Source organism: Bos indicus, chromosome 5 (genome assembly GCF_029378745.1).
Source record: "Bos indicus isolate NIAB-ARS_2022 breed Sahiwal x Tharparkar chromosome 5, NIAB-ARS_B.indTharparkar_mat_pri_1.0, whole genome shotgun sequence".
NCBI classification, from domain to species: domain Eukaryota; kingdom Metazoa; phylum Chordata; class Mammalia; order Artiodactyla; family Bovidae; genus Bos; species Bos indicus.
This window is the reverse complement of record NC_091764.1, coordinates 89,092,454-89,117,651: the sequence shown is the minus strand read 5'-3', so window position 1 is coordinate 89,117,651 and position 25,198 is coordinate 89,092,454. Positions and strand designations below refer to the sequence as shown.

The 25,198-nt window shown below is 37.1% G+C and overlaps 1 protein-coding gene across 3 annotated transcripts in view; it reads left to right on the top strand.

Annotated features, from left to right (window-relative positions):
- Positions 1-24,963, top strand: part of PDE3A (phosphodiesterase 3A) — a 370,054-nt gene extending 345,091 nt beyond the window's left edge. For all 3 annotated transcript variants that reach the window (XM_019961483.2, XM_019961484.2, XM_070789996.1), the window contains exons 11-16: positions 1,831-1,944; positions 2,081-2,280; positions 3,979-4,182; positions 5,173-5,328; positions 7,285-7,537; positions 16,467-24,963. In XM_019961483.2, coding sequence (XP_019817042.2) covers positions 1,831-1,944; positions 2,081-2,280; positions 3,979-4,182; positions 5,173-5,328; positions 7,285-7,537; positions 16,467-16,696 — 1,157 coding nt within the window. In that variant the 3' untranslated portion in view covers positions 16,697-24,963. The remainder of the gene's footprint in view (positions 1-1,830; positions 1,945-2,080; positions 2,281-3,978; positions 4,183-5,172; positions 5,329-7,284; positions 7,538-16,466) is intronic.
- Positions 24,964-25,198: the final 235 nt, after the last annotated feature.

The window sequence follows — 25,198 nt, the reverse complement described above, 5'->3', positions numbered from 1 at the left end:
TGCGACCCCATGGACTACAGCACGCCAGGGCTCCCTGTGTATCACCAACTCCTGGAGCTTGCTCAAACTCATGTCCATGAAATCAGTAATGCCATCTAACCATTTCATCATGTATTTTAGGTAATGATATTTACATCAATCACAAGCTTACTATACAACAGCCACTTTAAAATAGGTCCCCTTCTGTAATTCTCAAAATTGTACTATGAAATAGGCACTATTATTGTCTCCATGTTTTAAGATAAGGAAGTGAGACAATGTTTGAAATGACTCAGTAATACAGGTAATAAATGTCAGGGCAGAGATAAAATCAGATATGTCCTAGACCCTGAGACTTCTAGCATGATCAACTTTGTACACTGGCACAGATATAGATTTAAAATGTAATTGTCTTAAATCATTTGGGATAGTCCATACATGGAGATAGAGACCCCAGTTTGAATAAAAGTGTTCTTTGGAGACTTGGTAATATCAGTGTTCACCTTTGGCAATGATACAGTGAACAAGGTTTGCCGTTTACCACTCCAGAACTTAGGAGGTCTGCTTCTCAAAGCTCTTCTGAAAACATCCTCTCAAGACCTCCCTCAACCCTTCACTGAGTTTCTGGAGTGTTTACCCAAGATTTACCCATGTGTCTTCACTTAAAGTTGCCAGAAATGTAGGAAAATGCACACCATCTTCCTACGTGCTCCTGTGTGCCACCAACAACACAATGTCCTAATTTCTGTTTTCTTCCCTGATCAGAGAACAGGTGTTGCTCTCAAATTTTCGTTATTATTCTGCTTGTTCTCTTCTGTTTTTGCTTCTCCTCATCTGTTGAGTGCTATTCAGAGGTGTCATCTATTACCTTATAGAAGGAAATCATATCATGGTTGGTCATTAGGAATAAAATGTATGAAGTTAGCATACTTAGAATAAAGCATACCAAATCAGTGAAGTATTCTGAAGGGTCAGATAAGAGAAAAACACGGAAAAAATGGACTGACGAAGGTGAGCCAGGAACACAGTGGGCCTTTGGTCATGGTTCCATAGAAGCTAGACCACACATGTAGAAATAGAACCCTATTGCTATGATAAGGACATTTTAACTGGGGGACTTGGTTGCCCTGTAGATTTATACACTTCAGGATGGCTCAACCCCTTATGTTATTGTACAAAGAGGTTTCAATTTTTTCTCTTTCTGTATTTCCTAGAACTTTATTCCCAAACCAGAATTTCTAGATCAGAGAACATAATTGATTTTGGTTTTGATGTGCTTTGTGGATTTTATCTATTAATACATATAGAAAACGTTACTCGTTTTCTTACAGTGTTTTAAGTTTGATACAGAAGAATAGCACTATTTTCAATTCAGAGGTTATATTTGAGTGCTATTTATCAGAAATGAGACACTGGGTGGTATGAACCATTGGTCTGAGCTAGGTTAAGTGTATCATGGGCCTTTTGTTCTAGTCCTCTGCGTAGTTTTACACAGGAACATGGGCATAAGGACAAGAGTAAACATTGCCGTGGATTCGCACAGTGAGTTTGTATATGTTGGGTTATTTAGTGAAATTTATTTATGTTAGGTGGATGCTGGTCACAGATTTTGTTCATTTAAGACATCTGCATGTGTGATGAATGTTGTAAGTTTTTTGTTTTTTCTTGTTACTATGAATGTTGTAGAGAAACGGAAGGGCAATCACAGAGTATTTGTCCTAGAATGTTGGGCTGACTTTCACCCAGGTTATTTAAATGTGAGGACTGAACCGTTTGTCCAGTAGGTGGCACTCTTAGTCCTCGGACCCCAGAGTTCACAGATGCATGCCTGTTCCTTTGCATTGGTTACAGACCACAACAGAATCCATGCCACGGATGTCTTACATGCTGTTTGGTATCTCACGACACAACCTATTCCAGGCCTCTCAACTGTGATTAATGATCACGGATCAGCAAGCGATTCAGGTACATATTAAGTTCTCTCTGCTCCCTTGTAAACTATGGGAAAGGAAGAGTGGCTTTTTAAATAAAGAAGTGAACATAACTGACATCAGTTTACTACTTTCTTCAAAGCTATATTATTTTCATTGTCTCTTCTCAGATTCTGACAGTGGATTTACACATGGCCATATGGGATATGTATTCTCAAAAATGTATAATGTGCCTGATGATAAATACGGATGTTTGTCTGGAAATATCCCTGCCTTGGAGTTGATGGCCTTGTATGTGGCTGCAGCCATGCATGACTATGATCACCCGGGAAGGACTAATGCTTTCCTGGTTGCAACAAGCGCCCCTCAGGTAAACCTTTCAATTTTGACCAGGGGAAGTAATTCAATTTTGAGATTTCTCTGAAGAATATTAATTTTATAAATTTGACGTATAGCAGGCACCAAGCGAATACGAACGAAACTATATTTAGACCTGAGATAAAATTCTTAGAGACCATGCTCATTTTGAAAAGATATGATGGTTTGTTCTAAGTTATTAATGATGCATCTACATTTATCACCTATGGAGATCCCTTCTCAGTTTTCTTCTGAGGAAGAAAAACTGCTTGAATTCATGTTAATGAATTTCCTCAACAAAGAATATCTGACCTATACAAAAGTTTTCTTCCTGAAAAGATTGGAGAACCAAATCTTTCTCGGTTCTTTAAGAATTAGAGGCTTCTTTGGATGTAAATCCAATTCCTTTGAGATATATTATAACAAATATCATTTTTATGGCATTTTTATTGATTAGGAAGAATTAAAGATTGATTTGTTTTATTTGAGGTAAATTTTTTACCTGAACATAGTTTTCTCAAAACAGTAACTTTAAAGACGTTCCTCTAGGCACGTGCTTAAACTTCAGTCAAATATCAATCACTAAGTATCTAGGAATCTCCATCTATATAATTAAACTTTGATTTAATCTGATGGATAGACCCATTTTACTAAAGATCCCATGGTCTTATTTTTCTTTCTAGATGCTCTGGAGACTAATCTGACCCATTACTCTTTTTTGTCATGTTTGTTTTTGTCTTTTATTCTCATCTATTTTTATCTGTTTCCATGCTCTCTCTTATAGACTAGCCTAGAGCTTTCCTTAATTAAAATTAATTTCCTTTAAGTAATTTTCCTTTCATCTGTATACAGTACAAATATCCTGATTTTTTTTCTGACTACTTACATTTCTTTCACTGTTTCCTCCGTACACTATGTATTTTCCCTAAACATAAGCAAATCCTTTGGCCAGCACATTTTACCGCTCAGTTTTGCTACATGTCCATGTATTTTCATTTACCTCAATATTAATTTTCATGTGCTTGGTCTTTCCTTTTTGTCCTTATACCTTTTTTTCCCTTCCATCATCAATCTGCCACACTAGACTTTAGGCATTTTTTTAGGCAACTTTCTTTTGCTTCACAGCTTCCCTCAGCATTATTCGAACAAGTAGATATTTACTATATACTTTCAATTACTAGACAGAGGGTGATATTTCCTATGACTGTGAGGTAAGAATAGTTTGAATTATGGGCTTCTCAGGGATATCATAGGTCTCCCACATTGTAAGCAGACGCTTTACCGTCTGAGCCACCAAGGAAGTTCTTTATTAGTTACATGTGTTTAATTAAAAGGAAGTCATTCTTATTTCAGATGTGGGAGATAACTGAGTTACCTCTTAGGGATATTAATATATTTGCATATTTTTATGGTTAAATTCCTGTGTCTTGCAAAAAGAAGAGTAATCCGAAATAAGCTAACTCTACGCCCTTCACTTACAAGAATTTGAAATAAAATTTCAAGGAAATGAACTTTATCTTTCCAAAAAAAGAAAAAATAACCAAGAAAAGTAAACAGTCAATGTACAGTAATAAGTAATTCTTAATAACTAGCTGTTACAAGGTTGCATTTCTATGTTCTATGACTAAAGATGATTCCAAATGTTTTGCATATTCTCATTTATTTTTGTTCCTAATTTAAAAAGCTGAACTCGACTCTCGTCTTTGCCTAGGCGGTGCTCTACAATGATCGCTCAGTCTTGGAGAATCATCATGCGGCTGCTGCATGGAACCTTTTCATGTCCCGGCCAGAATATAACTTCTTAGTTAACCTTGACCATGTGGAATTTAAGCATTTCCGTTTCCTTGTCATTGAAGCAATTCTGGCCACTGACCTGAAGAAACACTTCGACTTTGTTGCCAAATTTAATGCCAAGGTAACTAGATTTGTATCAGTCCTCATTTTCTGGCCACATTGAAAGATGTCATGGAATGAGAGTGTTAAAAGTCATTGCTGCCACCTCATAGATGTCGAATGTGAAAATGAAATGCAATGCGGTGTTAAACCAGAAGCAGTTATTTAGGCATTGGTCCCAGTGTGGAAACCTAATATATTGAGGTCCTGTAGGTATATATTACGGAGAAGGTAATGGCACCCCACTCCAGTACTCTTGCCTGGAAAATCCCATGGATGGAGGAGCCTGGTGAGCTGCAGTCCACAGGGTCGCTAAGAGTCGGACAAGACTGAGCAGCTTCACTTTCACTTTTCACTTTCATGCACTGGAGAAGGAAATGGCAACCCTCTCCAGTGTTCTTGCCTGGAGAATCCCAGGGACGGGGGAGCCTAGTGGGCTGCCATCTATGGGGTCGCACAGAGTCAGACACGACTGAAGCGACTTAGCAGCAGTAGCAGCAGCAGGTATATATTATACCTTGTACTGCAGAAGAATAATAGAATTCTAACTATCATTGTGATTTTGTTTTAGTTTTGTTTTTTTTTTTTTTTTTTGCTCCCATCTCTGTGGAATACTAATACCTGGTAGTAGTAAAGGTCAAAAACCTGAAGCAGAATTTAATACATCAAACATATAATAAATGCCCAAATAGTAACTCAAGAAAATTTCTTATTATTTTTAGCTACAGTATTTTAGTAGTAATTTATAACACATGCTAGTATTAAATAGCATTTATTTTCAGTTCCATAATTATCTATCATTTGTTGTTATTTTTTTAGGTGAGCTATTTCACTGCTAATTTATGCAAGCCAAATAACATTATTTGAAACAGCTGAGATGTTTCTCATTACTTGGTATTCCTATCTGCACATGGTGGACAGATCGGAATACATAGTAACAAGATGATCAGTTTTCTGTAATTTATTTTCCTGTTCAACTTGTGCATTCACTTAAACTTTGTCCTTCAAACAGGTGAATGATGAAGTTGGAATAGATTGGACCAATGAAAATGATCGTCTACTGGTTTGTCAAATGTGTATAAAGTTGGCTGATATCAATGGGCCCGCTAAGAGTAAAGAGCTCCATCTTCAGTGGACGGAGGGTATTGTCAATGAATTTTATGAACAGGTAACTACTTTAACTATTTTCCTTAATCCATATTGAGGCTGCTTATAGATTCCTTAAAGCAGTAGTCCCCAACCTATTGGGCACCAGGAACTGGTTTCATGGAAGACCATTTTTCCATAGACGGGGTAGGAGATTGATTGCAGGATGATTCAAGAACATTACATTTATTGTGCACTTTATTTCTATTATTATTTCATCCCCTCCACCTCAGATTATCAAGCATTTGATCCTGGAGGTTGGGGACCCCTGCTCTAAAGCTTCCAAAGGCTGTAAAAGTGTGATTAGTCATTTTATATTCATGATACCATGAGAAAAGGCACTGGCCAATTTTAATCAGAGGTTTAAAAAATGACAAAAATTGAACTATAGACATAAAACTCTTAAGATAAAGTTATTAAGTATTTTGATGGAAAAGGGTGTTAAGATAATAGAATGACCTCAGAAAATATTAGGAATCCCATTGAAATACTCATCAATTTTATCATAATAGAAGCTAGGTTTAAATTAATATGGATGAATGTATATCAAGTTAAGTTTATTTACTTTTCTAATAGTTTATAACAGCAGTACATGAAAAAGCTAATAAAAATAGCATTTTATTTGACACATTACCAACAGAACATGAAGGGATCTTCCCCACATGACCTTACCCCAGCCGTACTTGAAACCTTGTGTTTGGTGCTGTAAACATCTCTCATAAGAGGAATCTCAAGGTAGTGGAGATGGGTAAATGACGGGCATCAGTAGTGACCTAAAAGGCCAGGAAAGAAGTACAAATATGTACTCTAAGGAAAAACAGAAGTTATAACTCTCTTTAGATACTTAAAAGACTGACATGCAAAATTAGGATTAGGTTTATAATGATGTTGTACAGTTTAAAGAAGATAAATTATATAAGACACAACAGGATTTGCTTTATTAAAAAGAAGACAAAAAACTTCCCTAAAAATAGACATGACTATAGCCAGTCTATAGAAGTTATAAGCAGACAGATTTTAGGTCAATGTTAAAAAGAAATTTGTATTCCCAAAGTCATCCAGAAATAAGATGAGGCCCCTTAGTAAGTAATAAATCACCATTCACCAAACATATTTAAAGAAAGAATTTTTTATGTATTATAGACAGGACTCATAAAAAAAGGTTTATACTTTCTAGAAAAGATTGTGTTTTCTTGGAACTCATTGATACTCAGTCCTGAAATATTGACTATAGATAAAATGTAAAGAAAAGCAACTTGTGATAATTCCATTACATATATAGGCATAACCATTGTTGATATTTTGGTATAATTTTTTCATTAATGTTGCTAGGTAATTTCGGGCTTTCAATCTAACTTTTTCTTTAGAAAGATAAATTAGTTCAAAATAAAAACACTTATACAGTAGTACTTATACAGTAGTACTATTAAACATAGAAAAATAAGAATATCAGAAGCTATATAATCACAGAAGACATAATTCAACCCAAAGCTGGGATAAAGTACTAACTTTAATTGAGGAATAAGTTATTTTAAGCTTTCTAGGCGACACGACCAAAAAAGGCAAACATGATAGATTATCCGGTGGATATTTATGTCTAGCATTGCCTTTTAAGATGCATTTATATTCTAACTTACACTCTGTTATAAGGAACAGTGACTAGTATGATGATAGAGATCATCTACTGAGACATAAACCATTTCCGGTAGTTCCCCTGATTGAAAACCAAAGCCTCAGGATTACCAAAGGATAAGTAGCAACAAAGCAATCCTATAGGAATCTTAGTAATTTGGGTAAAATCTTTTAGCAGTCAAGTACAGAGAGAGTTCACACATCAATGCCCAGATTCCATCAATGCCCAGATTCTTGCATATTTGCACATTTTAGATGCCAAGTGAATGGTGACTTAATTTGTATTCTACCCTTTCCTTGTCGTTTGCCTTTCTAGTTAACCATGTTGCTACATTCCTGTTTCTAGGGTGATGAAGAGGCCAGCCTTGGGTTACCAATAAGCCCCTTCATGGACCGTTCCGCTCCTCAGTTGGCCAACCTTCAGGAATCCTTCATCTCACACATCGTGGGTCCTCTGTGCAACTCCTACGATTCAGCAGGACTGATGCCAGGGAAATGGGTGGAAGACAGCGATGAGTCAGGAGACACAGACGACCCAGAAGAGGAGGAGGAGGAAGCACCAAATGAAGAGGAAACCTGTGAAAATAATGAATCTCCAAGTGAGTCATAAAATCTTTCTCGAATGTGTTTCTCCCAGGATTGTTTTCTTACATAGGTTCTGATAAAGTTGATGCTTCTCATGAGTTACCTAGTTAAGTCCACACATCGTCTACTGAATTGATTATGGATACTCCCCTCTTCCCAAATATCATCATCATAGAAATTACAGATTATGAAATTATTATAATATCATATTCATACAAAGGTATGTTCTCTGTCATGAATTAAAAAAAAAAAATAAGTAGTCAAAGTCTGTTTTTCAGAGTATCTTAATGATTTAGCAGTGAAAGGAATCTCAGGTACCAACTAGACCAACAGAGGCTTTTACTGGCTTGGTGGTGAAAGACGCTGAAGTGGTAAGAGGTGGTAATCACCTACTCATTAAATGTTTATTAAGCATCTACTCTGTGCCAGGCATTTTTCCAGGTACTAAACACAGAACCATGAACAAATCAGGCCAAAAAAAAAAATCCATCCTTACCTTTTTTGACTTGTATTTCCAATGGGGTCAGCAGACACTAGGGAAGACTAATCAGTAAATCTATATGTTAGATGCTGATAAATGCTAGAGTTAAAGAGGATATGAAATATTGCACAGAAAGACTAATATCATGGACAAGATTGTCATGGAATATCTAAATAAGAAAGGTATTTTAAAAAAAAAACAAAACTGAAAGAAGCAAGGGAGTGACCCATGGAAATAGTTGTGGACAAAGCATTTCAAGGAGAGAGGAAAGCCAGCCATGTAAGGTTCTGCTGTGGACATTGGCTGGGTGTTCAGGAAGCACCAAGAGAGCTGGGAGGCTGGAGCAGAGGAAGTGGGTGGGGAACAGCAGAGGGGGACAGTGGGGACCCAGATGATAGAGGGTTAGAAGGTAGGGTTCTGCAGAATGGAGTTTGGCTTTTTCTCTGAGTAAGATAGGAAGCCATCAGAGGTTTTGAACAGAAAACTTAGTTGATTCAACTTAATGTTTTAACTGGACTGCTTCAACTCTTGCATGGAAAATCTTATGGAGTTTGGGGTGAGCAAGGGTGTAAGCAGGGCAGTGTGTTAAGAGGCTCTTGAAATCATCCAAGTGAGAGATGACTGAGGCGTTGGGCCAGGGCAGTGAGAGTAGCGACAGTGAGAAGTGGTCACATCTGGTCATTGATTTTGCAGTGTATCGTACAGCCATTCCAATCTCTTCATCTCTTGAAATATTCTCTGCTGTTACTCCTGTCTTAGGGACAAGGATAATTAGGAAAACCAATAACCTTTATAGTGACATTGCACAAATACTGTTCCTGTTTTCATGGAAATACAGTATGCAGTTTCTACCTACTTTCATCAAACACGATCTTACTGTTGGTACTTTTCAAAGCCCTTCCCAAAAATGCTACCAGTGAAAGACACCTTGATCATTTGTTCCTGTTTTTGAGCAGTCAGGAAAATGCATGACATAGTTCATTTTGGCCATCTAGTAGAGAGATAGTCTAATGTGGATATTAACCTATTTCACCATTATGTAAGTGCCCTGTTGTAAGCTCACATAAGCAGAGAAAAAGAACTCATTATTAACCATAAGCTGGGTTCAGTTCAGTTCAGTTCAGTTCAGTTTAGTCGCTCAGTCGTGTCCGACTCTCTGTGACCCCATGAATCGCAGCACACCAGGCCTCGCTGTCCATCACCAACTCCCGGAGTTCACTGAGACCTACGTCCATCGAGTCAGTGATGCCATCCAGCCATCCCATCCTCTGTCATCTCCTTCTGCTCTTGCCCTGAATCCCTCCCAGCATCAGAGTCTTTTCCAATGAGTCAACTCTTCGCGTGAGGTGGCCAAAGTACTGGAGCTTCAGCTTTAGCATCATTCCTTCCAAAGAAATCCCAGGGCTGATCTCCTTCAGAATGGACTGGTTGGATATCCTTGCAGTCCAAGGGACTCTCAAGAGTCTTCTCCAACACCACAGTTCAAAAGCATCAATTCTTTAGTGCTCAGCCTTCTTCACAAACCAACTCTCACATCCATACATGACCACTGAAAAAACCATAGCCTTGACTAAACGAACCTTTGTTAGCAAAGTAATGTCTCTGCTTTTGAATATGCTATCTAGGTTGGTCATAACTTTCCTTCCAAGGAGTAAGTGTCTTTTAATTTCATGGCTGCAGTCACCATCTGCAGTGATGAGATGGAGATGGAGCCCAGAAAAATAAAGTCTGACACTGTTTCCACTGTTTCCCCATCTATTTCCCATGAAGTGATGGGACCGGATGCCATGATCTTAGTTTTCTGAATGTTGAGCTTGAAGCCAACTTTTTCACTCTCCACTTTCACTTTCATCAAGAGGCTTTTGAGTTCCTCTTCACTTTCTGCCATAAGGGTGGTGTCATCTGCATATCTGAGGTTATTGATATTTCTCCTGGCAATCTTGATTCCAGCTTGTGTTTCTTCCAGTCCAGTGTTTCTCATGATGTACTCTGCATATAAGTTAAATAAACAGGGTGACAATATACAGCCTTGATGTACTTCTTTTCCTATTTGGAACCAGTCTGTTGTTCCATGTCCAGTTCTAACTGTTGCTTCCTGACCTGCATACAAATTTCTCAAGAGGCAGATCAGGTGGTCTGGTATTCCCATCTCTTTCAAAATTTTCCACAGTTTATTGTGATCCACACAGTCAAAGGCTTTGGCATAGCCAATAAAGCAGAAATAGATGTTTTTCTGGAACTCTCTTGCTTTTTCCATGATCCAGCAGATGTTGGCAATTTGATCTCTGGTTCCTCTTCCTTTTCTAAAACCAGCTTGAACATCAGGAAGTTCACGGTTCACATATTGCTGAAGCCTGGCTTGGAGAATTTTGAGCATTACTTTACTAGCATGTGAGATGAGTGCAATTGTGCGGTAGTTTGAACATTCTTTGGCCTTGCCTTTCTTTGGGATTGGAATGAAAACTGACCTTTTCCAGTCCTGTGGCCACTGCTGAGTTTTCCAAATTTGCTGGCATATTGAGTGCAGCACTTTCACAGCATTGTCTTTCAGAATTTGGAATAGCTCAACTGGAATTCTATCACCTCCACTAACTTTGTTCATAGTGATGCTTTCTAAGGCCCACTTGACTTCACATTCCAGGATGTCTGGCTCTAGGTCAGTGATCACACTATCGTGATTATCTGGGTCGTGAAGATCTTTTTTGTACGGTTCTTAGGTGTATTCTTGCCATCTCTTCTTAATATCTTCTGCTTCTGTTAGGTCCATACCATTTCTGTCCTTTATTGAGCCCATCTTTGCCTGAAATGTTCCTTTGGTATCTCTAATTTTCTTGAAGAGATCTCTAGTCTTTCCCATTCTGTTGTTTTCCTCTATTTCTTTGCATTGATCACTGAGGAAGGCTTTCTTATTTCTTCTTGCTGTTCTTTGGAACTCTGCATTCAGATGTTTATATCTTTCCTTTTCTCCTTTGCTTTTCACTTCTCTTCTTTTCACAGCTATTTGTAAGGCCTCCCCAGACAGCCATTTTGCTTTTTTGCATTTCTTTTCCATGGGGATGGTCTTGATCCCTGTCTCCTGTACAATGTCACGAACCTCATTCCATAGTTCTTCAGGCACTCTATCTATCAGATCTAGGCCCTTAAATCTATTTCTCACTTCCACTGTATAATCATAAGGGATTTGATTTAGGTCATACATGAATGGTCTAGTGGTTCTCCCTACTTTCTTCAATTTAAATCTGAATTTGGCAATAAGGGGTTCATGGTCTGAGCCACAGTCAGCTCCTGGTCTTGTTTTTGCTGACTATATAGAGCTTCTCCATCTTTGGCTGCAAAGAATATAATCAATCTGATTTCGGTGTTGACCATCTGGTGATGTCCATGTACAGAGTCTTCTATTGTGATGTTGGAAGAGGGTGTTTGTTATGACCAGTGCATTTTCTTGGCAAAACTCTATTAGTCTTTGCCCTGCTTCATTCCGTATTCCAAGGCCAAATTTGCCTGTTACTCCAGGTGTTTCTTGACTTCCTACTTTTGCATTCCAGTCCCCTATAATGAAAAGGACATCTTTTTTGGGTGTTAGTTCTAAAAGGTCTTGGAGGTCTTCATAGAGCTGGAGAGGGGCAAATTTGGTTTTAGGTCAGATTTTTGCTTAAGTTCTTACCTATATATTAATGTTGATACAGTATGAGAGGAAAACCAGATGTTGTTTTTCTTCATTATTCTGTTCTCAAGTTAATTTTATTTTATTCCTCTGATGCTTATAAAAAGATTTCTATTAAAAATTCTGTGCTGACCTTGGCATTCAGAGTTAGCATTCAGATCCATAGGATTCATGGATTATTTATTCATTTTCTCATTTAATAAACATGCATGATTTTTTTTTTTTTTCATTCAGAGAGCCAGGTAATTCGCTGTCTGACTAAGGGCTGGGCAGTTTTTCCACTGAATGTTATTGGAAAGTGTGGTCAGCTTAGCTACTGGAAAAGCTTTGTTCCCATGGGCCCTACCTGATTGCTATTTGAACTCAAATACATTGAAACAACACACACATAATCTATGCATCAAGAATTAAAGAACCTAGGTTATGAAATTCAACAGGCTCAACCCGTCAACATTGGCTTTAGCAACAAATGCTAAATATCCATTTTGTCTCTGTTCTGTAGAGTTGGGTGGCCATAGTGACTCCCAGATTCTAATGTGTTACTCTCCTGATATTCCCTTTTTTAATCATGCTCACTAAAGTGGGAATGAGAATTCTGTGGATTCTGTTTACTAGTGGCTTCTAAACATCAACTGGTCACCTTACGTTAAAATTTAAGACATCATCAACAATGATTTGATAAACATAGCCTTTGAAAAATTACCTTTGAAGTTTCCCATTATAGCCAAGAAAATGATAAATATTAAGCAGCGTTAGTGTTTAGTAAAATTTGGCCACATGGAATTCTAGAAATAGAGTTGGTGACCACCCAGTTCAGCTGCCTCATTTTACAAAATCTACACTGAGTCTCAGGAGTTTAACAGACATCCCAAGGTGTAGATGGTTTCTGCAGAACCAGAATGGAAACTCAGGTTTCCTCAGTTTTAACTCTATTATTACTGACTCTTAGTAATTTTAATTTCCGAATTCATAATGACTGAGATGGTTAACTTGATTTATCCTAAAATTTAGATTTCAGAAAAAAATAAATTAAATATGCACTGATAATTTCAGCATCTTCCTAACTTGTGATCTCTCAGGAAATACAGAATAAAATGTTTCAATATAGTATCCTAGGGAAAGAAGGCTTTTTTCCCTACATCATAATTAAATCTGAAAGATTCCTACAGTGAACTAAGAGGTTTCTAATGAAGTACTAAGCTGCATTTAGAATTTGAGCAATGAAAGGACCTTTGTTCTCATTTCAAAAGGTTCCAGTGCTGAACAATTTGGCTCCCAATACAGGCATATTTTAGACCACCTGCGGACTCTAATCTACGCAAATTTATTTGGTACAAACTCCCTTCTACGTCACCTTATTCAGTTTAATTCCAGAGAGGTTTACTGCTAAGGTTGAGCAGCCTTAATAAGAGAACAGCTGCTCTCATGGGGGCTGCCCTGAAAGGAAAAAGAAAAAAATGAGCTTTTGTTAGCTTCTTCCCTGTGAATTCACTGCCATGAATGTGTATACCTTTCAGACGGAATAGTCACCTTGAGCAGTAGAGTATGTCCTATGTCTGATTCAAGTCCATCCTTCGGCCAGTGATTCACCTATAAATGTCTTGACTCAAAGAATTAGGTTAAAAAGTATGTTAACATGTAAAGATTCTCAACAGTAACTGATCTGAACTTAACTGCAATAAAAACAATGTAGAAATAGACAAGGAGATAACTTTGGTAGAAGAGTAATTTTCAAGGTTTGCTCTTAAATATTAAATAGATGCATATGTTTTATTGGCTTCTATAGAAAGAATTCAGATTGTTTTAAATTTTAGTTTATTTCCCTTGTTGAGAATCTTATAATTGAAGAAAGTGATATTATACTCCATGCAATCTGCCTGTACACATGCCTGTCACTTACCTGGAATGCTTACTCACCCAGTATATTTCATTCTCATAATTTACACATCCTTTGGGAAAAGTCGTATCTGTTCCCTCGCAGGTTGAGTACCTGATGTTGCCATACTTTGATGTGTCAGAGAGAAATTGTGCTGCATATTCTTAAAAATGACAAGGAAGACTTTCTTCAAGACTCTTGAATAGGGTCTTGAAGAAATAGGAAATAGGAAAGAGACATTAGACTCAACTGATTGAAACAAAGGCAGGAGGGTTTTTACACACTGGGATGAGCTGGTGATAAAAGTACTAAAGGACCTTAGAGGGGAGTTGGTCAATGTGATTAGGCCACTTGTGTTTGTTAATTGATTCTTATTGAAGTTAGGCTCCTTCCCTCCCATGGAGATGTGGGGGAAGGGACCCTGTCTTCCTGAATAATTGCATTTCAAAGGATTGGCTCTCAGGTCCTTGAGAAAAATGTTTCTGGGTTGTCAAACTACTGAGGCTGGGAGATTTATCTACACTACATAGGAGCAGAGCAAGAAATTGCAGTTACAAGATTTATAAAGTAGATGCTTTAAGGAAAAAGAGATCAGGGTCCTAGAGTCTGGTAGAAACCTGTCTAAAGTTTAATGAACATGAGGGAAACATTAAGGCTCTCTTGATCACTATGCTGCTGCTGCTGCTAAGTCGCGTCAGTTGTGTCCAACTCTGTGCGACCCCATAGACGGCAGCCCACCAAGCTCTCCCGTCCCTGGGATTCTCCAGGCAAGAACACTGGAGTGGGTTGTCATTTCCTTCTCCAATGCATGAAAGTGAAAAGTGAAAGTGAAGTCGCTCAGTCGTGTCCGACTCTTAGCGACCGCATGGACTGCAGCCCACCAGGCTCCTCCGTCCATGGGATTTCCAGGCAAGAGTACTGGAGTGGGGTGCCATCGTCTTCTCCCTTGATCACTATAGGTCTATCATAAAACATAGCATGTGTATTTCAGTTTTGGTCTTCTGGGCCCTCCCTCCTATAGATGGTAAGCTCCTTCAAGGCAAACACTGAGACTCATTGGTTTTTATTTCTATAGCATCCAGAAAACTGCCATATCAGATCCTGTGTGTCATGCTCTGTTGCTAAATCGTGTTCCACTCTTTGTGACCCCCGTGGACTGTAGCCCACCAGGCTCCTCTGTCCATGGGGTTTCCCAGGCAAGAATACTGGAGTGGGTTGCCATTTCCTTCTCCAGGGGATCTTCCTGACTCAGAGATCAAACTCACATCTCCTGCATTGCAAGTGGATTCTTTACCACTGAGCCACTAGGGAAGCCCTGCTTGTCAGTTAGCAGGTGGTAAATATAAGCTTATTCATATCATGAATAATATAATTAATATAGAAAATATTTTTTAATTCTTGCTTATGACTATGTGTATCCATTCCCCCTGTCATTCATTCAACTAATTTCCTTATGTGTCTCTATGGTTCAAAAAAAACTTAATTTAATATCCTTTTTCTGAACTGTTTTTATTTTTATTTTTATTTTTTTTAATTTTATTTTATTTTTAAACTTTACATAATTGTATTAGTTTTGCCAAATATCAAAACTTTTTTAAATTGATCTTAACATTTTATAAAGTACAAGAAAAAAATTTTTAATAAAATTGTTGAAGGAATTATCAACATTTCCACAAAAATTTTGGTTGATGGCATATCTCATAGCCATCTGCTTTGTTTGTTTGTTGTTACTATTTCTTTTTCCTTCCAGATTATACATGATAAATCATTACTGTTTCATTAAGTACCCTCAAATTGCCTTGCAGATCATCCTGGTAACTTGTATTGTTAACTGTTTAATATAGTCTCAAATCAGAATTTCCTGTGAACCACTTTTTCTTACCTTTATTATGTTTATCACTTTATTATGTCAGCACTTCACCATTTAGTTGGTACTGTGGAAGAGAAACTAGAAAGAACATAATTCACTTAGTAAAACGTCTGTCCATGGAGAAGTTTACAGTCCAACATGAGAATCTTTGCCTAACTTCCAAATTCTCAGCCCGTGTCTAAAATGATCACTCAAAAGAAGGCACATTGTAATCTGGTTGCTTAGACAAGAACAGCTGCCTGCTTACGCTCTCTGCTTGGAGATTTGCCAGTCCCTGCATGTTCAACATATTCCCCAAATCTGCTTCTTACCTATTGTCTCCTTTCTCAGTTCATCTTGTCACTCACCTGTTCACATCAGAAAGGTCAGGGTTGTCTATGATTCCTCCCTTTTTTCCTCACAGTTGCCAAGTCCTGTTAATTATACCTCACAAATGTATCTCACATTTACCTATGCAACTTCATTTCCATTATCCTGATCCTAGTCCAAGCCACCATCATCATGAAGCATCCTCCCAGCTAGGTCATTTCCCTCTCTTCCTGCCACACTTTAAAGACTTTTTACAACTCAGTATAATTGTCCCTATTTGCTTACTCTCTATCTTACCATTGGAATCAAAGCTCACTGCTTAAGAGTTCGAAATTAATTTTTTTTTAGTCTACAGGAAGCATAACAGTACTATCAAAAGTGTCTTTTAAAAAAACTTTTATGAGTTGAATTGGTTGACAAAGCAAAGAACAATGTAACAAAAAATTACCCCAATAATCTAGGTGGAAATCTTGAGAGCCTGAATAGAGTGGGAGTAATAATTCCAAGATACAAACAGAACCTTGTATTGGATATTACCAGATGTCAAATACTGTTCACAGTACATCTCAAGGATACAGTAATGCTTCTTGCCATCTTCCTCTTACTTCCCCACTCTCAAAAATGATTATTATATACACATCAAGTGTATACATATCATTTGGTACTTAACTCCTATGAATAAGATGGAAAAACTGCCATGTACTTAACACACAAATAAGTAGTCTAATTTGGTGCTTTCTCAGGAAAGAAAATTTTCAAAAGGAGGAAAGTCTACTGTCAAATTACTCAGCACCTCCTGCAGAACCACAAGATGTGGAAGAAAGTCATTGAGGAGGAACAGCGGTTGGCGGGCATAGAGGACCAGTCCCCCCAGCAGCATCCCTCAGAACAGATCCAGGCCATCAGGGAAGAAGATGAAGAAAAGGGGAAGCAGAAAGGAGAGGAGACCCCAGCCCCAAAGCCAAACCAGTGACAATGGATAGGATGAGCTATGTTTCCAAACAGAGTTACTTGTCACACAGACTCTTTTCAAGCCAGCACAATACTTAGACACAACACTGTAGAAATACAAGAAGATGGGCAAATGGCTACGGCATTTTGGGATTCTTCGCATTTTATGTGTTTATTTTTACAGTGAGGTACATGACTTAAAAAACTCTCGCTCAGAGAAGCTTTCACATTGTAACACCAGCTTCCAAGGATTTTTTTTTTTTTAAGGAAGAAGTATATATGTGTGTGTGTATATAAGCTGTCACGTAGATCCATGTAAAACATATTCACAGACACACATGCAAACACAGACACACTGAAAGCTGGGATTCCTGGCCCCACAATTTAGTAACATTCATATTAAGATATATAGTGGTCACTGTGATATAATAAATCATAAAGGAAAACAAATGAAGGAAAACAAATCACAAAGGAGATGGTGCGGCTTAGCCCAGAAGCAGTACAGCAAATGAAGTTATGACTAAGGAGCGTTTGCTCTTAGTCCTGAGGGATGAAAGCTCCAGAGCGTTGTTTGAATTCTGATACATCCTGCCAACATTGTATGCGTGTGTGTGAGAGAGAGACAGAAGTGATGCTCAGGTGTATGTACATTTGTGTGCACTAAAGAGAGAATTGGCTTTGGTGGTTCACAGCATGGCTGCAGCAGACGACTCAGCACAGGTGAACAAACAGGATGAAGTGCACTCTGGAGTGTCTCCGCCTCTATCTGGCTTCAGTAGAAGCCCCTCTGCAGACGGAGGGAATTAGCAGGATGAGGGAGGGACAGGGCCACAGGTCTGGTTCTCCTGCCGTCGCCAGCCTTAAGCCCGGAAGACCGAGGCATTTTCCAGTCTAGTCGCCGAATGAATGTATACGAGCTGTTTGTGAGTATGTCTGCCATTCACCTAAGATCAATTCGCCATGGAAGGGGATGGCATTCTTTACACAGAAACACCTCAGAAGGAGCTGGAGTCAGGTCTTTTCATCAGGTGAGAATACTAAAAGGTAGCCAGAGAAGACCTGGGAAACGACTCTTCACTGGGCTCTCCCATGTCTTAATTTGCTGCAAAATGTGTGGTAGGAAAAGAAAGAAAGGAAGGCAAACAGAAACCCACTCTGGGATAGACAGTGAGAGATGAAGGGGAAAATTTTCAACCTAGGGTTTGGTATTTATTGACATAGTGAAAGCCTGATTCTTGGCGGCCGTTGAAGGTTGACTTTTAGTTGGCTAAAGTTGCACGGACAACCCTGTTGTATTCCATGAGGGGTGTGATGGGGTGGCTTGTATCTGCAGCCTGGCCCATTGTCATGTTTCTTTTGGCAGGGAGGACTCGAGAGGGATTTGGGGGATTGGGCCTATCATTGAAAGTCTTTTTTTTGTTTGTTTTTGGTTTGTTTATCTACACTTGTTTATGTTGTGAGCCAAACCTCTATTTAAAAAAGTTGATACTCACTTTCAATATTTTATTTCATATTATTATATATTTGTCATTAATAGTTATCTTGATGTAAATATAAAGATTTGTGTTTCTGTAGATAGTTAACTTTTTTTTTTAAGGGAAAAGGGAAACATTTTTATAAAGTTCTATTTTAATCACCATTTTTATACATTGTAGCTATCTCCAAACCCAGTAAGAGTGAAGGTTCATTTGCATGAGGTCTATGAACACCCACTCATCTACCTGTTCTAATTTAAATAATCATCTGATACAGTTATTTTATGCCAATTAAATGAGGATGCTGCAAACAACGTTTTTTCACTAGTAAGTAACTTCCGGTAACTCTTGGATCCGTGTCTCCCAAGCAAAAGACCGTCTTAATCCCGAATGTTTATAATCAGTGTCCCTTTCTTCCCAAGACTTTTTGCTCATAACTTTTCCCTCAGTACAGCACTATATTCAAGCCTGTTCATCATCTAAACAACCTTAGCTTCCAGTAAATCTAACTTGTAATTTCTACTTTTTATTTCCTCTGAAATCATAGAAAAGAGTGTTTACATTGAAATGCCTTTGTTTCTCACGAATGGATACTCTTCCCTTCTAAAACAATGATTATACAATAATCCATGGCATTCTTAAAGTAAAGCAAACATAGTACATTCAAAAATAAAGTTTCAAGGCAACTTTCCCAATAAGTAGGAAAATATGAAAATGATCAGATGGATGTAGGTTCTACCTAAATGAGATTTATTTTTTTTTAGTCAATACCAGGTCTTCATTATTTAGGACTTACTGAGTATTTTCCCCCTTGTCTTGCCTGTGTGTCCCTATGTTTGCAAAACTTACTGTGAGTCAAATACATTTCCCAAGCAAATTTAACTATTTTCCTTTCGTTGCAAATAACAGAAGGATTTAGAAAAGCACTTATATTCACATACCTCTTATATCTAATTACTTAACAAAGTTAATCTTTTCCCCTGCTCCAAATACCATAAATATAAAAGTCAAGGGGAAAAAAAGGTGTTGAGCAAGTTGAATGGCAGCAAAATACTTCTAAATTCATAACCGTGTATTGGTGGTTTCATCAAAGCTTGGTAACCCCAGCTAGGAGCCAACCTGGCTGCCAGAGTAGACGTCTAAGCACGTGGCCTGATTTTCGTTTTGTTTAAAGTACGTGAAATAATGATAGCTGAAGCAGTGAGAACCTCTTCATTCCAGAACTGTGCTCATTAGTCCAGGCAGATTAACCATTTGATCTTCCAAGATAAATTGCCCATGTGTTAAAGCTAAAAGTCAGTTCAAAAAAAGGAATGGAGATTCATCAAGTGTGTAACTTTCATACGACCCCTACCTACATCCCAAAGGATGCTGAGGGACATGAAAAGATACTTTCTGCTAGTGATGGTCTCCCTGTCCTTGGCGACAAAAATATTACAGTGTTCCCTTCCAGCTCCAAAGCTTACTTCCTGTGGTGCCACTGTATTTGTTGCAATTTACTACATTTTTATATGAGCCTAATTATAGGTGCCATTAGATAAACTCAGGTCTTACAAATGAAGGAACGTCCAGCCCTCTTACGGAAAAGGAGAATTGTATGGACAGCCATGAAGTTAATGGTAGGAAAAGTAGGAATTGGTTACCTTGATGCTTGTGGTCGCTCCCTGTTCAGTAAAAGACCAGGTATACTAAATATGTCACCAATATCATTTCCTGCATGCTGATAGAATGTCTTTCTGGTTATCAATCTAAGCCAACCCTGAGGATATATTGTTTCCTTGGTGAAAACACCACTTTAGCATATTTTTAAACTATAATTTGTTTTTGTAATTTACATAAGACCTGGTTTTGCTCTTAGTCGAAAATGAAGACAGTAGCTCTGTACAGGGATTTATCTATGTTGGTCTTCATCTGAGAAGTGAAGGAATTTCCTCATGTTATGTTTAAGAAAATATCTACTTTCTAAACACAAAAATCCCCATTATGTCTGTTCTGTTTTGATGGAATTCCTGAACAAATCCTAACCATTGCAGTCCCAGTAAAACTAAAGATAAGGCATTGTATGTCAAGTAGGCTTCATTGCACGTATGTATTGTCATTTCCTCACGCCCTTGCCTCTCTACAATTTGCAGTGTCCCGTGTCACCTTCCCAGAGAACTTTCATTGAAGGTAAAAGCTGTGCAAAAGGCATGAGACTCAGGCCTATTCTTTGTCTAAATGATGAAAAAAAATATAAATTATTTTCTAAGTAATAAAGATATGAAAATTATCATTGTAAATAAAGTCTAAAGTTTGAAACAACTGCTTTTCAAATGTGAACTATTTGTGTTATGAACAACTGGCAAATGATGAGTTAAAAAAACATTTCTGCTTTAGGAGGTATTTTGGGTGCTTTCATGTTAGTATAGGGATCTCTACTGTCCTTGTCATTTACAAAATTTCTAAAATAATAGTGAAAGCCACAATAAGGGTCTTATAATCCTACTCTTCCATTCTAAGTCTGATTCCTGCTTAATACTTTTCCTTTTTTCAAACTGGCAGAAGACTCCAGTAAAACCGAGTCTGTACACTTTCATAGTCTAGAGTGAATAAAATTCTCCATATAATAATCAGCTAGTGAGTGTGGGGGAAAAAAAATCAATAAAATTTCAAATGCTAATAGCTCACTTCCCGATATCTGAGCACTACAATGTCTGTAGGCTCTCAGACCAAACTGAATTCCTTTCATCTGCCTTCTCTCCTAACATGCAGCAGAATACTGCATAACCATTGTTCTAGGTCATCCATTTCTCTCATGATTTCTCTATGAAATAAAACTATGACCTTGCTGATACTGTCTGTCCATCCAAATGGAACTCTAGGAGACCAAGGTCTTTCCTGGTGGTCCAGTGGTTAAGATTCCACACTTCCAATGCAGGGGGTTGTGGTGTGGGTTCGTTCCCTGGTCGGCAAGGAAAGATCCCACATGCTGCACTGCATGACCACACTCCCCCCACCCCCTGCCAAAATAGAACAATTGGCCATTTTAGGTGACAAACATTCTGGAATTAAACCATGCTTAGCATTTCTAATCAGAGGGAAATATACCAGTTTTAGGTCTTATATTCATTTGTTCCTCCAGAAAATACTCAAATTCTTATTGTGAATTTGAGGATAAAGTAATTAAGCACTGAGTCAAAGAACAAGCAGTGCATTAGATAATGAATTTAAATTGAGGTTTGCATAAGTATTTGTGGCTTGTCATGAGTGAGCCATGGCTAGGGAGGAACAAGGACATGTTTTTCAATCTATATTATGCACCAGAGATGCTAGCTCATTTGTGCTGCCATGTAACACAGTTCATTTGTTAAAGTGTTGCTGCTTTTACCTCATCTGAACTGATCTTTATGTTCACACTATCAAATCAGTCTAACAGCAGGTTAACAATGTTGACAAAAAATAATTGAACATTTTGTTGCTAAATATGTTTGAAAATAGAAAACTGAAGATTAAGGCATTATTTACTTGGTGGAACTCAATATCATGATCCAAAAAATACTAATCTGGTATAAATTGTTTTTATATTCCATACAGTAAGACCATATGAGGCTCTTATGAATCCAAATTCCCCATCTAAAGGCAGCTAGTTATTTTCCCTGTCATACTTATAAGGTTGATTATATTGATAGGCATTGATATCATGGATTTCTACTTCCCTGAGAAGTTGTGGAGCAAAGAAGAAAAGGCAAGCCTTATTATTGATAAGAAATACTGAATATGTCCACATTCAGACAAATTTTCTCAATTGTTTCACATTAAGAAGTGATTCTTTAATCATGCACATAATTCAAACAAAAAATGCTTCAAAGAGAATAATATTAAATCATCATACATACCTACTATAAAGAATGTTAAATTTCAGTATTTGAAACAAAGCTTTTAATCAATTGATATGAAACCCACAAAATGATATTTCATAGTATAGAGATGCTAAATGTTTTGCTATAATCAGAACTACTATTATGTAACAGAAAACTAGAAAAAATATTTAATTCTTTGTCCAATACTCTGTGTGCCTCAGGGAGGAAAATATTTTATGAAGAGTCCAATAAATACATGAAATAGATAAAAATAAATTTAGTTCCCATAATTTAATTAGATTTAGGGTATAGAGCCTGAATTATCCCAAGAAAGAGAAATGCATTATCTAGCAATTTGTCGTGGTTAGCAACTTCACTTTCCCTTTTCACTTTCATGCATTGGAGAAGGAAATAGCAACCCACTCCAGTGTTCTTGCCTGGAGAATCCCAGGGATGGGGGAGCCTGGTGGGCTGCCGTCTATGGGGTCGCACAGAGTCGGATACGACTGAAGTGACTTAGCAGCAGCAACAGGTTGTTTTAAGATAAATGTTAGTCACTCAGGCATGCCCAACTCTGTGACCCCATGGACGGCAGCCCACCAGGCTCCTCTGTACATGGGATTTTCCAGGCAAGGATACTGGAATTGGTTGCCATTTCCTTCTCCAGGGGATCTTCCCGACCCAGGGATCAAACCAGGGTCTTCTGAACTGCAGGCAGATTTTTTACCAAGTGAGCTAGGAGGGAAGCCCTTGTTTTAAGATAAATGATTTACTAATGTAGATTGTATTTCACTAAATTCTAACACAGTTAAGAACCCAAATACTTATCTTCATTACTGAGAAAAATTAAATCTTACTAATCTTTCACAGAGCAAGCACTGACCAGTTAATAAACCACACACACTACATTCATCTGCCAAGACTTATCAAATGGTAGGTTAAAATTTGAAATTCACAAGTATAAAAGTAATTTAAAAAATATTTTGAAGCATAAATGCTTTAAATTTTTGGTGTAAGTAGAAATATCTATTTCAAATGAAACACACAAATTTTTTTGACCAAAAAAAGTCAAATTATAGGGAAAAAGTATAACTTATCTCCAGTTTTACTTGTCTAACTCAAAATTAGTACAGGAAAAATCCATCAGAAATTCTCTTCTCCTATGATAAGGAGAAAGAGGACTTTCACCTCATTTTAATGCACTACCCTAGTTTCATCATGCAGCCTAATGGTACTAAAAACCAAAAAAGAAAAAAAAAAAAAAAAGCAGTGGATTGGGAGTAAACACTGCACAAAACTTGAAGGCTCATCCCAGGACCCCTCTCCATCTTTTTTCTGGCAAACCAATTTAGTTCTTAGTTACTCTAGAGCAAAGGGACTTAATGGACCCATATTTCAACCCTGACTTCCTTTTACAATCAGCACTTACACACACATTTTGCAATGTGAACTAGCCCTTGGCTGCTTGAATACTTTTTGAAGGGAGGGATTTTTTTTTTTAATCTAGTAATTTTTCTTGCTATATAATAACAAAATATTCATATAGTTTAATGTGAAATTAAAAGTAATTATCTAAAGATGTTTTCTTTGTGTATATTGGTTGTTAGTTGATATAATTTTCCATCACTTTTCTTTTGAAAATTGATTATATTTATGACTCAAAAATGCATATTATACCAGATATTTCATTTTAGCTACGTATAAGCATAATCCAGTACTACAGTATTTCTATCTTTAAATAACAACCCTGACGTATCTATTTATCACCTGTCAGTGGAGTTTCAATGGCTTGACATTAAGTATATATTTGTTAATTAGTTTTAAAAAAATCACTATTTTAATACTCTGTAAAATATGTGCATGGGATATTTTGCTATATTTGCTAAACTGGTAAATGGCAGTTTTTGCCATTTATGAATGTCAGTTCATTTCCTAATACATTCTCACAGAAGAATGCATACTGTTTCTATTTCAACAAGAATAGTGTTTTAGTTGACAAGCACTGGAAATAAATTATCTCTAATTCCAATTACCCCCTAATATTTCTTGCTACAGATTTTTTTTGTCATACAAATCACAAAATGAAATTGGTGCTCCTTCAGATATTCTGAAATTTGCAATGCAAAATAATGAAAACAAGACTCTCCCTGGCTTTTTATAATAATATTAAGATATGCAACTGAAAGAACTTTAACTCAGAGTATTTTGGGTTTGGACTGGTTTGGTTAAATTGATTTGGGTTTTGGTGTTAAAATATGTTGTGATTCTTGGTGGGGCAGTTGCTCTGATCAGTCATTACCTCTTCCTGACAAAAACTTTCATTGAAAAGTTCAAATTAGCATGTCCCAAATATTTGTCTCTGTATCATTTTTAAACCAGAGAGTATTGAATTAATTTAATTTAGTATTCCTAAAAAGCAATATTTTCAAATAACTACCAAAGTAACACTGTAAGGGATGTCATTTGTACATGATGATGATTTTTAATAATGTAATGCTCATCAATCTTGACAAACCTGAATATGTTTGTTAATAACTTTCCAAATTTATCAACTTTTAAAAAGAAGAGAATGAGGCATTGAACTTATCATTTTGCAGTTGAAATAAATATTGTCTTCTCACCTGTATCTTGCACTTAATATATGTAGCAATACTTTGTATTGTCCTATAACAAGTATTTGTTAAGTGACCTAGTTAATGACTGATAAATGTTTTGTAAAAAGTAGAATCTGTACAGAAAAAAAATTAGATAAATTGTATTTATTTTTATTATTTTTTAGCTTAGACACTATAATGATGCTCCTTTTTGGCCAGAATTACTGGAAGTGCCTCTTGGTTTTATATAGGTTATATATATATATATTAATGTTATAGTAAATATATACTCAAAATTATTAGAATTGTGTCACACATGATTGATGTGGATGTTACAATGTGAAGACAATGTATAATATAAATATTCTGTGGGATCATGTATGATGTAGTCATTTCTATAACCAAAGCTCTCCATTCAGTTTCAAAAGCATCCTTTCTTCTCATATTCAAATACAGTAGCCTGTACCCAGCCTACACTGTAATGCTGCATTTAGCCTTCCTACAACTTCCAAGGACTGCTGGAGACTTCTATTCCCATGGTCACATACCTCTTCCTAACACTGATGAATTCTTAGCTGCATTAATCTTCATCTAACTTTCTTCAGCTAAACTTATA